The 17,859-nt window shown below is 34.4% G+C and overlaps 1 protein-coding gene across 1 annotated transcript; it reads left to right on the top strand.

The window, feature by feature from the left end:
- Positions 1-286: 286 nt before the first annotated feature.
- On the top strand, positions 287-14,974 carry LOC135156837 (uncharacterized). The gene is made up of 6 exons (XM_064110503.1): positions 287-1,071; positions 1,661-1,725; positions 9,774-9,984; positions 13,680-13,748; positions 14,170-14,315; positions 14,878-14,974. The coding sequence occupies exons 1-6, from the start codon at positions 1,022-1,024 to the stop codon at positions 14,928-14,930; spliced, it is 594 nt and encodes a 197-aa protein (XP_063966573.1). The 5' UTR covers positions 287-1,021; the 3' UTR covers positions 14,931-14,974.
- The last annotated feature ends 2,885 nt before the right edge of the window (positions 14,975-17,859 follow it).

Below are 17,859 nucleotides of genomic sequence, written 5' to 3'. Positions count from 1 at the left end.
AATATTTCAAAATTAGTCTGTACATTTTGTAAAATAAAAACCCTTATGTTGATCAAAACGGTTAAACACTCATGCTCTTAGATTCTTTTAAAGAATCGCCTCAGCGTCAAGTCACAAGAGCTGGCTCGAACATGGTTTCTGCTATGACAATGTTTACAAGGTATCCCTTTGTAATACTATTACAAATCAATGCGTCGCCCGGGGTCAATCTCTTTAGCCCACTCATAAAAGTGAAATTGATGAACTCCCGATATATATCATACAGATCAGTATAAGAGTCCACAGCACCCGGCGCCCGCAATACTTCTGAAGAAGGGAGCACTATTGAATACTTTTTTCGGCTTGTGGGCTTTTTTGATTGGGGAATCGCTGAACTGTGGCGGATAGAATGGCGCGTTTAGTTTAGGACCATCAGGTATTGTGTGGGATCCTCCGTCAGTTCTATTCATTGATGTGTACAATCGCCTTAACAACGAGCATCAAGCGAATCGTTACACGACAATATACCAATGCCCCATGTGCATAAGATCATGTAAGGCATATAGCAAAGTAAATTGCAGAATATCTTGGATTAATCTTGCAGATACGGTTTCAGTTTCAAAGGATACAGTGGAAAAATAACTAGTTCATCCTCGAGAGAAAGTGTCGGCCCTACAGTAAGATACACTTCTAAGTTGTGAAGATCCGGACCAGAAGATTGACTTGTATAGAAGATCAGAAGACGTCATTTCCATCATCATGTGGTTTTTCGTAGTAAAGTGACGTCACGAAAAGGCTAGGCCTACTTGACATTCATGTTTGTTATATATTGTTTACCATTATTCATTAATAAGGAGTTGTTCACGATCATTTATATTCACTCCACCCAACTACATCAACAAGATTGGAATATTTACGCACTTCGACAAGATGAAACCTTAGCGACTTCTCAAGACTTTACTGCTTGACATTCTATTTAGAATATACTATTTGTGGATTAATTTTTTGAAAGTATTATTTATATTCGTCAATCTTAGCCAACATGGGGTCCGGAGCATCTAAGAAGAAACCAGAGGTTCAGAAAAAGTTGAGGTAAGAATATATTTTGTGGGGATGATATCAACTGTGGTGTGAAATTATATTCTATTTTGGAGTTACTTGGAAAGTATAATTCGCGGTTGAAATGAAATGTAAATATGAATCATATAGGTTATATGCCCTTACACTTTTTGTGGTTTATACCACTACTTCTTCTTCATCCTCGTTTATTTCTTTAAGGACTTTTTGTAAAATCATATATCATAGTTATCAGTTTCTCAATTGTTTTTATCATTATTAATAAACATATCACTATTATTGATAAGAGTATTATTATTATCATTATTATTACTTTAATGTTATCAATGTTAGAATAAATACAATTATACTAATTAGCGGTAAAAGATTTGCCGTTACACACACACATATATATATATATATATATATATGTATGTGTGTGTGTGTGTGTGAGGGTGCGTGTGTGTGTTCTTTTGTTATAAGTAATGATTGCTGTCCATCATTTTTTTCTTTCTGCCGTGGCATGAAGAATCCGATGTATTACAATTTTATAAATTTAGTCAGTAAAATTTTGTAAATGACCCAATTTTGTCACCTCTTTCATTTTCCCATATTTATTTTCTAGCACCGTGGCAGCCTTCAGCGACGCAGGTAAACGAGCCAAGAAAAAGAGAGAAAATAAAGAAACAGGTATGTTAATCATAAACAATTGATCTTTCTATGCACCCTAAATAAGACACTGGTACCGACCTTATGGGGTGCTTAATCTTACTCCCTAAGTGGAAAAAATAAATGGTTGTTTGCACCCTAAAAGGTTCGAATTTTAACATTCATTACATAGTTCATCTATGCACCCTATATGGTGCTTAATTATAATTAACTGCATCCTTATAGTAGCAAAAATGAACATAACTTAGTTAATTAGCACCTGGCCTTGTAGTGCTGCTATTGTACTAACCCCTCGAGTACATAAAAACTAACATTTTAAGTTATTCATTTTCAGTGTTAGAGATAATATCTGTGAACTATTTTTCGACAGAACAAAATTGAATTAATAGGTGAACTCAATAACAAAATAAAATGTTAATAAACGTATGCATTTAAGTTCTGTACAACACGAATCTGTTCGTAAAGATCTTAAAGAAAAGGTCGAAAATTAGATATTCAGAACGATTACTTTTATTTGATTTGCTAACTTGCATATCAAAAAGAAATTATACGCACTCTAAAAAATATTTTTTTCAAAAAATACTGATTAACAACGTGTCGCGGTGGATAGAATGAGAGACTTGAACATCTAACCCCCCCCCCCTTTCTACAATTGCCACCGATCTGATATCATTTATCAATACAATTGACAACAGATTTTACAAAGCATAATAGCTAGTTCCCGCCTTCCATGTAGTCACAATTTGTGATCATGGTGAAAGTATTAATAATAATAATAATGATAATAATAATAATAATAATAATAGCTGGGTTTATAAAGAGTTTTTTACCTGAGGATACAAAGTACTGCTATTAATACCCCGGATTTATAGCTGCGCTGCCCATAGGCGCTCGATCATTCGAGATATTTCTTTCTACTATGGGTACCCATTCAACTCACCTGAGTTGAGTTGAGTGCAGTACAATGTGCGTACAATTCTTGCAGTAGGAGAACACACCAAAACTGGGATTCGAACCCACGGTCCACAGATTGAGAGACAAGAGCCATTACCACTAGACCACGACACCCCTAAATAGTATTCAATACACCCCTAAATAGTATTCAATACGCCCCTAAATAGTATTCAATACACCCCTAAATAGTCTTCAATACACCCCTAAATAGTCTTCAATACACCCCTAAATAGTATTCAATACACCCCTAAATAGTATTCAATACACCCCTAAATAGTATTCAATACACCCCTGAATAGTATTCAATACACCCCTGAATAGTATTCAATACACCCCTAAATAGTATTCAATACACCCCTAAATAGTATTCAATACACCCCTAAATAGTATTCAATACACAATACATTGCGATTTGGCAAAGCGGGATGCTAAGTCACACTGTGAAACTAGCTCCAGATTGATCAAAGCTATTACATTTTTTTTGCATGAAATTATTTACATTGATCAGGTTGGATATATAAAAGACAGATAGGAAAGGCAGTGAGGTTAATAGACGACATGATTTTTTTATACGAAACAAAATAACATTCCGGGCTATTTAATGGCAATAGACTTTGAAAAAGCATTCGACTCTGTGTCCCATTCATTTTTACAAAATGTTTTACGTCATTTCGGTTTTGGAGTATCTTGGTGTAGGTGGATTAAAACATTATATAATAAAGCCTCAAGCTGTGTTTTTAATGAAGGCATATCTACAGGGTACTTCTGCGTTGAAAAAGGTGTAAGGCAGTGAGACCCCCTCTCTCCCTATTTATTTATATTATGTATCGAGGTCTTAGCTCATTCGATTCGTAAAAATTCTGATATACGTGGAATTAACTTTGGTGACTTTGAAGTTAAACAAATACTTTATGCAGACGATATGACCCTTTTTGTAAAAGATCCATTATCAATAGATAACATAGAAAAAACCTTTGAAAAGTTTGCAAAAATATCAGGTTTGAGAATAAATAAAGACAAAACTTTTATTCTGCTGTTAGGCCCCCTCTCAGAAGAAAACGTTAGAATGCCTTTTGGTAAAATAGTAGAAGTCATTAAAATATTGGGTATAACTTTTTCTTTGGATGTGGAGGTACAGGAAAGGAAAAATTATAAAGAGATCCTAAGCAAAATTAAAAGTTTGTTGAATTGGTGGAAGCAGAGAGATCTCACTCTAATGGGAAAAATACAATTGTTGAAAACATTTGCACTCTCGAAAATAATTTTTGTATCGTCACTCACCCCAGTACCACCTTGGGTTTTTCATGATATTGAAACAATAATGTTTGAATGTTTATGGAATGGGAAAGACAAAATAAAAAGGAACGTTATGTGCATGGATTACGAAAAATGAGGGCTTAGAATGATAGATTTTCACTTATTTGTATTTGCACAAAGGATTATGTGGTTAAAGAGACTCATACTAGGAGATTCGAAAATAGGATGGAGACGATTTTTTTATAAATAGGACACATGACTGTGGAGGTTTACTTATACTTTTTAGTAACACATCTTTAAATTTGTGCAAACTGTCCCCACCAAGCTTTTACATAAACATGTTGGAAATATGGGTGCTACGAAAGAAATATTGCTTAAAAAGGAAACGTCAAAAAGAAATGAGATATTCTTCAATAATAAGTTTATACGTGTGGACGGACATAATGTTATTTGAAGAAAGTTTATTTCTTAGAAATATTTATAAATTACATCATTTAGTTGATGACAGGGGTAATTTTAAATCATCTAGAGCCTTCCTGAGGATGGGGTTAAAATAAGATGAGATAGAATATCTCCCCACAATATATGGAAATATTCCAGCAATGTGGAAATGTTTCTTGAAGAAAACAGATACATGCAGGGACACAGCTTTAAATTTCGAATTTATGTTTCATGGAAATGTGAACACACTAGCTAATATTACTTCAAAGAAAATCTATTAAACTTTGTTAAACATGAAATCTGAGAGGTCATGCGCTGTTAAAAACAGTGAAAGAATATATGACTTTTCCGAAAAAGATACTTATACAATATTTTTAAGACCCAGGATAGCTACGTTAAATAGCAAGTTAAGGGAGTTTCAATTTAAATTGTTATATGAACTTTTATATACTAAAATATATTTGTTTCGATTTAAGTTATCAACACATAATCTTTTTTCGTTCTGTGGTAAATTTGAAGAGACATATGAGCACATATTCTTTACCTGTGAATACATAAAAACTTTGTGGAGAGACTGTGGTTATTTATTTAAATTACGTCAAATTGAAACTGTTAATTGGAAGGATATTCATATTGGAGTTAAGGTTTTTTATATAGTAAAGGAACAATTACTAAGTCATATTATTTTTCTAATCAAATTTATGATCTTTGAGCATAGTAAAGCTAAAAGAAGACCCCAACCACTCAAGAGATTAGGAAAAAATATTGGAAAATGAAAAGGAGGAAAAAGAATAACAGAGGCACGTGGAAAATTATCCGGGCACCTGAGGAAGTGGGAAAAGTTTTACACTTTATGACGACGAGTCATTCCGAATCCATTTGTTTAGTTGACTAAACTTAGCACTTATGCGGACAGATGAAATGCATTTGATTTGGTGGATGTATGTAGGTGTGTGTGTAAGGGTGTATGTGTGTGTGGGTGTGTGTGTGTGTGCAGGGGGGTGTTTGTGCGTGAATCTGTGTTGAGTGTGGTGGGGGTGGGATGTGAGTTTGTCCGAGGATTATGAATATTAAATCTTCTCTCATAAATCTTATTAGTGTATTTCAATAATTTACAGGATTCAAGATTTTTTTTTGTGTGTGTGATACAACCATCAAGAAATGGTGAATAATTTGTTTGATTTTAGGTTGTACTGTTTTTTAATTAGACATATATTGTGTATGTGTAATGTAAGAGAAAAGAATATAGAAAAAATGTATATCAGATATTTTGAGAACAAATTGAATTGATTAAGAATTTATTCATGACATTGTTTTACTTCATTTTCTTTAAGAATTGTCAAATGTATGGATGTGTTGATCACAATAATTGTACGTTCAAACCAAGCTTTGTAATTATGGTGTAATTTGATTTGATATCGTTTTTTAATTTATGATCATGAATGTAGTGTTTTACTATATTCAATTTTGTTTGATGAGAGAAGAGAATAAAAGATTATTAAAAAAAACATGATTACAAATGACATAATCGGTCGGTTTGGACTCTGGAGTCGTTTTCGTTGGAATGACTGTAGTATTACTATGGGTTCTGTTTTTCGATTGTCCAAATAACGAAGCTTCGTCGTTTTCATCATGTGATCTTACATGTACTTTTCTCCGATCTCTAATCTTCATGTCTTATGCTTCTCTCTTTCCATTTCTCGTCCCCTTTCTCTAACTCTCTTTCTATATAACCTCGATATATTCCATTGAATATAAACATTCTACTACTTGAGGAGATTAATGCCAAATCAAGCATTCAGGAAAAACTAATCTTGGTCAACAAAATAGCTGTTCTTTTATCTTCAAGCTTACCATTCTTTCTTTTATGAAAGAATATAAGCTCGATGATGAATGAATTCAGAACACAAAATGATGAAAACACAAAATGATGACACAGAATAAAAGACGCATAAGAGAAACCCCACCCAAAGAAGGGACACGAATATATTACCCGCAAATTTATATATATCGAATCAGTTGTCACCAGAGTTATAAACATAGAATGGGAAATATACATGGATGCTAAGTTGCAATTTTTGAAGAAGATATTAAAAAGACACATTCAAAATACAACTTACGTCGCAATTTTCATTCTCATATCGAAATCAAATTAGTAAACTAATCAAAGTGGATTATTGTGATTTTTGCATCTGTGCAGCGAAATATATTTTTTGTATGAGAACTTATTGATAAGCCCAAAGTTTCTATTATTCTATCCTTTTTCATCCGTGATATTGAAATCATTGTTTAAATATTCGAACTAAATATACAATTAATAACCTTATAGGGCTATCGGTTCGGCTTTTTGTGACATTGATCATCCATAATATCGATTTCATGTCAGTCTATTAATTCCTGTCACATCTAAGTCAATTGTTTTCCCTTTCATTTGATTTTAATCAATGAAAGCTGTATAAATGGAACCTTCATGCATGTAAACTGATTCATTGTTGAAGATCGATAATAAACCGGGAAACTTTTTTTTCTTACTACATTCATGGTGACAGAAATTAGAGATTGTCAACAAGGTTTTTTTTTTCAGTCAAGCTGACTTCTATTCACACGTGCTATGATTGACATGTTTCCAAGGAGAAGCGTTAATGATTAAACTCCAAGTACTAGTAACAAATTTCACTGTAACATTTCCAAAAGCACTATAATTTTTCTTGCGCACATAAAAATGGAATTAATAGAGCAGCTTCCGTCTTCCAGTCTATATGGACTCGTGTGTACTTTACCTTTTCACTTGAATATGGTCCCTCACCACCTTCTTTATTAATCCCTAAAAATTCTCTATGAAATGCCCTTTTTAAAGACCTGGAGCATCCTAAGTACATACGATATCCAGATGTTATACATTTACTTTTTTTTAAAGAAATTCAATAATAACAAACCGCTTTCATGGAACGATGTTCATAAACGCTTTGCATTTAAATCAACATTTGTATTATTGTGATTATGATTGTCGTGTTGTTTTATGTTTCATTATTATCTTGATCATCATCATTATTACGTAAATTTGAAAGTGGTACAGGGGAGACATTAATCAGAGTAAAATGTGAAGGATTATGTTCGCTATAAAAAAAAAAAACAGTTCTTTGGAGCATACCCCTCACTTCCTTAACCGTTTATAATCCTTCAATGGGGAATTGTGTCAGACATAATTATAATAACCGCCACCACGAATATATGTTTCAAGAAAGGAAATATGTCCTCCAATATTTCATTGAAACACTTAGTTGGATTTGTTTTCTCATATATATATATAGCTTGCCATTACACGCATAAAGCCCCCGGAGAAAGCCATCATTATCCTGATTCATGGTTATAGACCATTTCGATAATTTTGTTGTACATCTTGGTCGACAATTCACTTTTCATTTTTGTTCTAAATGTTATGCAAATGAAAGGAACACTCACGATGATAACATTATTAACCCCAGCCACCGTTTCTGCACCCAACCCCGTAATCACAATACAATCTTCAAAGACACAACGAAAATCTAAAAATAACCGCGAGATCTATATGTTGTCTCCTAATGAAGATGAATTAACTTGGTTTAATCTAAAAGGTTGCAAGTATCGATCGAAATATATTTCTTTTAGAAGAACGTGTAATTTCTGAACTCTTTGCTTCTAAATTGACCTAATAATCCATTGCAGCTACTGTGAAAATCAATAATTCCCGCGATCTGACAAACGTTAGTGATAAACCTAATGAAAGAAAGAGGCTATTACTGGGGATGGAGGCGGACATTAATTATCCCCCCCCCCCCCCGTGATCCCGGCCGTCGACCCAGTTGAAAATCTGCGCAAAAGTCGCCTTCGATGCAATCTACAACATTGTCTAGTTCCAATTTCATTTTCCAAAACAATATTTTTCCCAATTTATGCATGGAATATCATCTTGCATTGGAAGTATATCTGAGGCTCTGCATGTGTGTAGACTTGTTCTTGGGTACTTTTCTTTTCTTTAAATACGATACATGTAGAAAAGAATATCTCTTTTACCCCATGAATGTCGATATACACTCTAGATGCTTTTACTGACCATAGCCATGATGGTGACGAAATAATAAGCACAACTTCATACACCTTTTGCGACGCATTTTCTGAGAATGAACGACGTTGCAAACTCATAGCTTAATTGTACATGATGTAAAGATGATTACTTACACCGAAGATTATATAGCCAACAAACTTTGTAACTCATCTCATTCTCTCGTATATTTACCCCCTTATACTCACAACAAACACCGTTCTATTTACCAAACTACTTTACATCCAACAGGCATCTGCAAATGAGACGTGTGGACAAAGTTCTTGAAAGTCATTGAAATACTTTCTATTCATACCTTGGCTCATTTTATTTCACACAGTTTATAGTCTGCACCCGTCAAACAGAATTATTTGCTTATCCAACATGGGCACTTGTCACCAAGGGTGTTTATCCCAGCTTCTCCAAATGTGACACATGAGAAGTTTATTCACTCCGGTTTGGTAACTTTAATAATAGAACTAAAGCTATGTAGTTTTAGTTTCATTATGTCGTATATTTCATTTTGAGGTTTTAGTTCATTTTTTAGGTCTCTGGTGAATTAGATTTTAACTCAGATAACCAGATTTACAAGACCACCACTCCGCCATTCTTTCGTGTTTCTATTAGTACAAAAGACGATGTGCTTCTATAATCCAATTTCTCAAAATATCCCTATCAATTACGACTTTGGATACAACGGATAGACGCCCTCGTAGCAGCGAAATAAAAGTATGAATTGCTAAATATACCCTTGATAAGAATTGTTGGTTATGTTCAAGACATCATACTTTCTATGAAATTTGTTGCAATCTTTTTTTCGATATGAATAAATCTGTTCCAGTTATCAAATCATTTCAGACGGTTACACTTTGGAGTTACACTCTTTTGAAGTGTAGTAATCTCACCCAAAGTCACCAAGCTATTGGATAGTTAATAGTCGCTGTGTCGTCAGTGTTTGTGCTGATTTTTAATAACTCGTCAATATGCGGGAAATTTTCGTTATTAATTATTTTACAGTATATTCCAAAAGAACACTGGCGGATCTAGGGGGGGGGGGGCAAAGCCCCCCCCCCCCCCTTTGAAAGGGAAGCTCTTTTTTTGTTTTTTGCTTGCTTGTCAAATTTTTCCTAGGGGAAAATGTGCCCCTCCACCTTTGAAAAATCCTGGATCCGCCCCTGCAGAAGAATTATGCAGATTGTAATGATTGGCATCTCCAAACATTCTCCATTGTTTGTCTGATACATTAGAGAGTGTATTACGGTTATACAACATTTGCAAATTCCCACGACAAATGAAACAATTTACTATGCACCTAATACCATTATCTTTTCCTCAGAATCTACAGAAACGAATGGAAATGATCCAGAGAAGGATGCATTTATTACACAACCAGACCACGAGAAAGAGAATGGAGGACCAGTTACCAATGATAACAATAAAGTTGAATCATCAATTCAAAATGGCGTCTCTCCCTCTCACGTACCTGCCGCAACAGAACCAGAAGCAGAAGAAGATGAAGTTTTCGACAAGGTCACCAAAATACAAAGGTAATTTTTTATTGTTTCCAAGTACAATTTTAGGATAAATCTCTCGCGACTAACATGTATTTTCTTCATCACTTTATTCAAAATCAAACAAAGGAACATAGGTGAATACATAATAAAAGGAAATAAGCCCAGGTCATGAACTAATAAATTACATGCTGGGCAACATAGGTAAATTACCCCACGATAAGTAAGGTATTTTTGTCGGAATAGATCTATCCTAAAATCAATTACCATTCGCTATCGTTGAAAGAAATAAAAAGTAAGTGAAGTCATGTATAAGATATTATGGTAAGATAGAAAACAAAACAAAAATGGGCATTAAAAGAGAAACTTTAAAACAAAACGCGAAAAGACAATGAATGATGTTGAAAGACATCGTTTGCAATTGATGCGAAGCAGAATGATCACACCTGCGTGGCAATTTTTTTCTCTTCAAAGAACGATACCCGTATTGTTATCCCATTGATTCAGTTTAGATATCTCTATTATTCACTAAATTATATCCACAAAATAAAATTATGATCACAATCAGTACAGACCTTCAAGAATAGTTGATTGAATGGCTTTCAACCGTGCACTGAAAATGAGAGAATAATAATTTACAATTGTTTGATCTCGATCGATAATTTGGCTCGATTCAAGCGCCGTTATTAATCGTTTCAATGTTTATCTTATAATTATTTTATGCCATGATGAATCTGTTGTTTAGCAAATTATTCAAGGTTCAACTACAGTAAACACACTAATTCAAAATTGAAATCGCTTATAGTGTCGAAGCGGAAGCAGGATTGCATAAATGGGATGGGAGGGGGTACAGAAAGTTTGTCGACTGCTTCAGAAATTTCTGACAAGAAAAATAAAGATGTTTCTTAGCATCTGCCAAAAAGACAAATCCGTTATATCAAAATTAACCCTAAAATATTGTGTTTTTTAAGCGGTACGTTTGGTGAAAGATATTCATTTATTATACTTCTTACGTGCAATTGTTGGCAAAGTGATAGGGAGGGGGCGCTAGTTCTATGAAGTCTGTGCCCCCCCCCCCTTTATCTGTTCGTTTGTTCGTTAGAAATGAAACTACTTCTTTTTTATATTTTATCATCTGTCAAAATAACTATTTTGATTGAATACTTCGCGTTTTCATTTAAAGAATCAATACAGTAAGATTCAATTGAATGTTTAAATTCCAATGATTTTATCGTGCTATTGTGATATGTTGCTCAGTAATAAATTTATGGTTCATCAACAAGGCACGAACACGATGCAAATTTCGTCATATTAAATCGAAATAGCCAATACCTTCTCTCTCATATAGATTGACATTCAGTTTTCATAAATGGAAAGATTGAACTGTATGCTATTAATATCACAATAGATGCGATTGGACGACATTGTGATTTTAATTGTTTTAAGCTATCTAATCCCGTATGTCATAAAGTGATCAGATCATGTTCGTCATAAAATGATAAAGTGTAATCCATCCAGACTACCTGATGCATTAACGTGGTTTTATTAAAGGAAAAACCTACACTCAGAATTTTGTTTGAATAAAAGATAACCGTTCAAATCGAAGGATAAAGGACAGTGAAAATAAATGAATGCATCTTTATTTCGTTTCATTTCCGATAACAACATCAAAAGTAAATCATTGCGATACAAGTAAATAGCAAAGAACAAAAGTAAATAATTACAGAATAATATAATACATGCACTACATTATTATGGAACATAGCAACATCCATGAGACAAGACGGAAAAGAAACGTGGTGACCTATACTAAGAAGCTTAGCTTGTGGGCCATAGGCCACCAAAATGTGATAAACTTACACTATCAATCATTTGAAACCTTTGAGAACTAGCAAACAGAAATATGCAACAAATTGGGGTATATAACCAAAGTAATAATATAATATACGTATTTACAAAAGATACACTAAAAAGTATTAAAAAAAGTGAAATGCAGAATGCAAACAAATTTTGTTAGACCTAAAGTATAAGAATCTGAAATTCAAAAAGAAGGAAGAAAAGAGGGAAAAAGATAAAAATATGAAAATAAGTAGAGTTATTTTTGCATAGATAATTATGGGGAAAATACAATTTATACGGTTAGACAAGATATAACCAGCAGGCATTCGTTTACTGATCTAAATATGTTCTTCAGTAAATCTGTCTTCAAAACTGGAAAGAATGCTGACTGAAAATTCGTATTTTATTTTGAGAAGGTGTAATCTATTAGTTTCAAATTTGGTGACATGAAGTAGGCTAATTCGAAGACGTAATTTTGCAAAGTAATCTTCCATTACGGAGCTGCCAATTTGCGAATTTGATTACTACGCCGTACTTCAGAGAGATATATCATTCTCATATATAATAATAATAATATAAATTTATTTATTATTTCATAATTATTATTATTATTATTATTATATTATATAATAATAATAATATAAATTTATTTATTATTTCATAATTATTATTATTATTATCATATTATATAATAATAATAATATAAATTTATTTATTATTTCATTAACTTATTGTCAATTTCTGACTTTATTTCGATGAAAACAAACTTGTTTTCAGAGTTGGGTTGCCCTTTAAAAATGTCAATTTATATATTAGAATAAATGACATTGGTATCACTTCATCCTAAAAGTGATTGAGTAATTGGCTCCAGTTGATTGGGTTGAGAGGAGTATTCTTAGCTTGTCAATTAGATTAATGACTATGAACATGATCAGGCATCCTTATACAGACTGGAGATAGTACACAAAAGACATTCATCTCTATGATCATTAAAATATCATTAGATTTACTCTTCTCAGAATTACCTGGGTATAATGTGAAATAAAGATAACAGCTCTTTCGGGTTTGGGATTTTTTTAACATGGGCGGAAATCCCAGGGGGCAGGGGGGACGCGTCCCCCTACCCAAAATAGTAGGGGGACACAATATCAAATGTCCCCCTACTATGTTTGGTCTTTTATGATGGAAAGAAATACATCATTCAAAATCGAAATAAAACATTATTTTGGACGAGATGACCTTACTTTTGGGGTGATAACCTTTTTTTTTTTTGCTTGTCAAATTTTCCAGCCCCTGGTCCCCCTCCCTGTCTTTGGGGAGTGATTTCCGCCCTTGTTTTCTAATACCTCGATCCATTACCAGATACACTAGAATGAAAACCTTCAGACAAGCAATTAATCAGCATGCAGCATCCGATGAATTTATTCTTGTTTCCATGTAAACGGCGCTCTGTTATAGATTTGACTCGGTTGTAACTTGTGAACGTTGGCTCGATGAGCTTAGAATATTAAGCGATAACTCTTGGAATATATTCTCATTTCTCAGCAGTCAGTCATTGCATTAGGATTCACGATACAGGATTATAATCCAAACTATTTTTTCAATTTCATTGTTGCTTAGCGCCAGAGCTAATTGTTTTCATTATTTTTTCAAGGCTTATTTTGCACAATGTTGGATTTTATTTCAACGATGTCTCGCCGTCCAAGTGGATTCGTGAAATATAAGTACATTATTGTTGAACATCATTAAGTCAAGATCCAATAACTGAGGAATAGTTCGCTTGTGTATATGAAATTAATTAAACTGTGAATCATTCATCTGGAGAAACTGATATTTATTTTGAAGATGTCTCGTCAATCAAAGTGGACAAATTTTGAAATTTATCTTTACAGTGTTTTCCGTGGATACCAGGACAGGAAATCATTACAAAAACAGAATGAAATGGCCATCAAAATACAGAGGTAAGTCAACGAATCAGAAGTCCTATGTTTATTTTGAGTTTTTTTTTTAAAAGCGCACTGAAATACCTCTAATTATAATTTTTGAAATTAGACAATCACTTACTTCGTCTTTGAAGCAAATTGATTCTAAGGAAATTATGAAAATATTGACCTTCTGATGTCCTTCGTCCATATAGACCCTTGTAGTAGTTGATAAACGATTGTATATTTTTCTGAAGCTATGTACGACAATGGGTTTAGCCCTCTTGATATATTGTATCATTATTAAAACTATCACAATATTATCTTTATATATTTGTTGTTTGAATTTTTGTTTATTACCTTTTACCTGTTTAGAGTATGCATGACCATCCCAGACGATCCTGAAAAACATAGGAATTATGATTTCAAAATTATTTTCTTTTTATTTTCTTCGGATCAGGCGATTTCGTCGTCATCGTTCCTCGATATTGAGTGATACCAGCGAAATCCCAGATTCTACCCCTTCGTCACCGCAACCAGCCGCACCTGTACCAGAATATGAAAAACCAACGGTAAAAAAACTCACCAAAGAAGAACAAATGAAGGGTAAGTTTACTTTTCTATTCCTTCAGTGTATTCCTTCCACCCAAAGTTTATTTTGAAAAGAATTGTTTTATCCTTATTTCCAGTTATCCTTTCTTCCGATAGACCTTAGTCGTATACTTGTCTTTCTTCTCTTGATAGAGTCATTTCTATTCTCTCTTGAATTCCATTGCTTTATCCACATCCACCCCCCCCCCTCTCTCTCTCTGTAATTTCGCCTTTCGCTTTATATATTTAAAGTCTGCATTTTCTTTCCTTCTTTGTACATTAATCTATTCGTCTATGTCATTTTACTTCATTTACCATTTCTTGTCTGCACTTCCCCTTTCCCCTCATCTCTTTTGTATCATTACATTTTTTCTTCCCTTTGTTGGTCTCTCATCTTCTCTCTTTCCATCCGCTCTCTCTCTCTCTCCCATTTCTTTCATTTTTTGTATCTTCTTCTGTCGATCTGTCTTTCGTAATATTTGATAATTTGGCTCTGTATGAACCAATGATAGTTGTTTTGTTTCTTTTACCAATATTTATTTTAAACTTTTTACACACGCTATTTTTTTCTCTATAGTCCGAGCTGAAGAAATGAAAGAATTCCACAGAGGTAACCGAATGTGTATTTAGTGCAACATATTACATGAATCAATCCAACGAACGAAAAACCCTTCCATCTCATCTCCACTGTCAAATTATACACGAATTCATGTAACTTCATAACGCACATTCTTTATGTTCTTTTGTGGATTTGTGGCACCCGTCTTATTACTATATAGAGTTGATATATATATATTTTCTTATTCTCGGCAAACAAAATGACAAAACAAAATAATATGCGATTATGTCGTGGCTTTATTCAATAGAGATGAACGCTTCCCGAAATTGGTGTCACAATCACATAAGTATAAAACATAGATATGAATACCTCTGATTAGAGACTTACATTCATGTATATCTGAAACCAACCGATAGCCTCGAATTAGCTCCCCGAAGGGGGGTTAAACCCCCGGCTAGAAGGCCCCCCTCCCAGAAAATTCAACGCTAAATTTCGCAGCTGCTTTCCCACTGGTTCTCTGCTAGCCGGACAGGAATACCAGCACAGCTATGAACTACATTTATGAGCTACCGGCAAATCGGTGGATTACAGATGTCATACTTATATCATATAATATACATATATATATATACCAGCCTTCCCGCATGAGAACTTGGGTGAGGCCTAAATTTCACGAAAAATATAAATGTATACAGAATACCAGCCTCCCCGCCTATGAGATCAGGTGAGGCCTAAACTGAAAGTTCGAGCGTGACACCCTTACATAAAATATAAATGTATACAGAATACCAGCCTCCCCGCCTATGAGATCAGGTGAGGCCTAAACTGAAAGTTCGAGCGTGACACCCTTACATTCAAATCTACAATTGCGTTCTTAAAGTACTATGTAAAGTTATAAATAAATCCCCTTCGTCTAGGTACCGAATGAGGACCCGATTCAATATGAAATATTAATCAACGTACATGGCATCAAAGTGGAAAATCTAATAACTAGAGGCGAAAATATAATTCACTGCTTTAAACACCTTGCAAAAGTGACCATTGTGGATTAAAGAACATATGCCATGTCAATAATATGACAATACAATTCATGTGAATTACCAATATATAACGAACACCCAGCCACAAAAACGGGTAAGGGCGAAAACCCACCTGACCACAGTCCAAAATAGATCAGAAGGATAAAATTCCCTTACGGCCCACAATTCTAAATGCACGACGATCTTTGTATTGTTTTGGTGTGCGACCAGGCAAACTGCCTCCGGATTTGAATTCGTGTTTCGTTATATAAATCAATATTATATTCATGTAAGTAAACTAATTCAAATGTCCATTATCGACAGCTCTACATCCCGTTATTCCATCCTGAACGAGCTGTAAATTCCAATAAAACACAAATCAACTCTGAATGATACGTATAGCGTATCTTCATTCTCGACCTTCTCCAACGCATGTGTTTAAACAATATTCCAACATCGTTTGACCCAAACGTACCGTTTACATGGGTGGTTGTTGGGGAGGAGGTGGGAAAATTACAAGCGAATATTTTGGACGTTCATCTCCGTTGAAAGCCAAGACTAAAATGAAGGATTTTTCGCGCCTTCACACCTAGGCGCGCGCGCCAAAACATGCGCGCTCCTTGCGCCCAGTACAAATTATTGTCATTGTGGGCATAAACCAAACAGGCTGGCGCGCCATTGTGACGTATCACCTCGTCAACCGCGCCATTCCAAATTACAAATACCTTCATGACCTGGCATTGTTCACCGACTAATAAATCATTTTAAATCGCCGAGTCGTCTTTAAAATACATTATTCTCGGCAAACAAAATGACAAAACAAAATAATATGCGATTATGTCGTGGCTTTATTCAATAGAGATGAACGCTTCCCGAAATTGGTGTCACAATCACATAAGTATAAAACATAGATATGAATACCTCTGATTAGAGACTTACATTCATGTATATCTGAAACCAACCGATAGCCTCGAATTAGCTCCCCGAAGGGGGGTTAAACCCCCGGCTAGAAGGCCCCCCTCCCAGAAAATTCAACGCTAAATTTCGCAGCTGCTTTCCCACTGGTTCTCTGCTAGCCGGACAGGAATACCAGCACAGCTATGAACTACATTTATGAGCTACCGGCAAATCGGTGGATTACAGATGTCATACTTATATCATATAATATACATATATATATATACCAGCCTTCCCGCATGAGAACTTGGGTGAGGCCTAAATTTCACGAAAAATATAAATGTATACAGAATACCAGCCTCCCCGCCTATGAGATCAGGTGAGGCCTAAACTGAAAGTTCGAGCGTGACACCCTTACATAAAATATAAATGTATACAGAATACCAGCCTCCCCGCCTATGAGATCAGGTGAGGCCTAAACTGAAAGTTCGAGCGTGACACCCTTACATTCAAATCTACAATTGCGTTCTTAAAGTACTATGTAAAGTTATAAATAAATCCCCTTCGTCTAGGTACCGAATGAGGACCCGATTCAATATGAAATATTAATCAACGTACATGGCATCAAAGTGGAAAATCTAATAACTAGAGGCGAAAATATAATTCACTGCTTTAAACACCTTGCAAAAGTGACCATTGTGGATTAAAGAACATATGCCATGCCAATATATCTTATGACAACAGTGTTTAGGCGGCATAATTTGACAAATTACCGCCAAACGAGAATATATTTTATATATATGATCGGCCGCCAAACACTTCATTCATTTTTTTTTTTTAAGCCTTCGTTCATAATTTAGTCTAGTTTTGCATTAGCTGGCCAAGCTAAATCAGTTATCATGCATATGTAGTCAAGTAGGCTTCCAAGCCCTCCAATAATTTGAAATGAATTTAACATATATCATCTTTGTATAAAATCTTTGTACAGCCTTGACGTCGCTGTCTTACATGACACAGTTACCTGAAGGCTGGCATTCTTTGCCTCTAGCTATTCTGGCTGATATAAGAGTGATCATTTTATATG

Source organism: Lytechinus pictus, chromosome 15, assembly GCF_037042905.1.
Source record: "Lytechinus pictus isolate F3 Inbred chromosome 15, Lp3.0, whole genome shotgun sequence".
Lineage (NCBI taxonomy): Eukaryota > Metazoa > Echinodermata > Echinoidea > Temnopleuroida > Toxopneustidae > Lytechinus > Lytechinus pictus.
The sequence above is the reverse complement of the archived record's forward strand: the minus strand, read 5'-3'. Positions and strand labels throughout refer to the sequence as shown.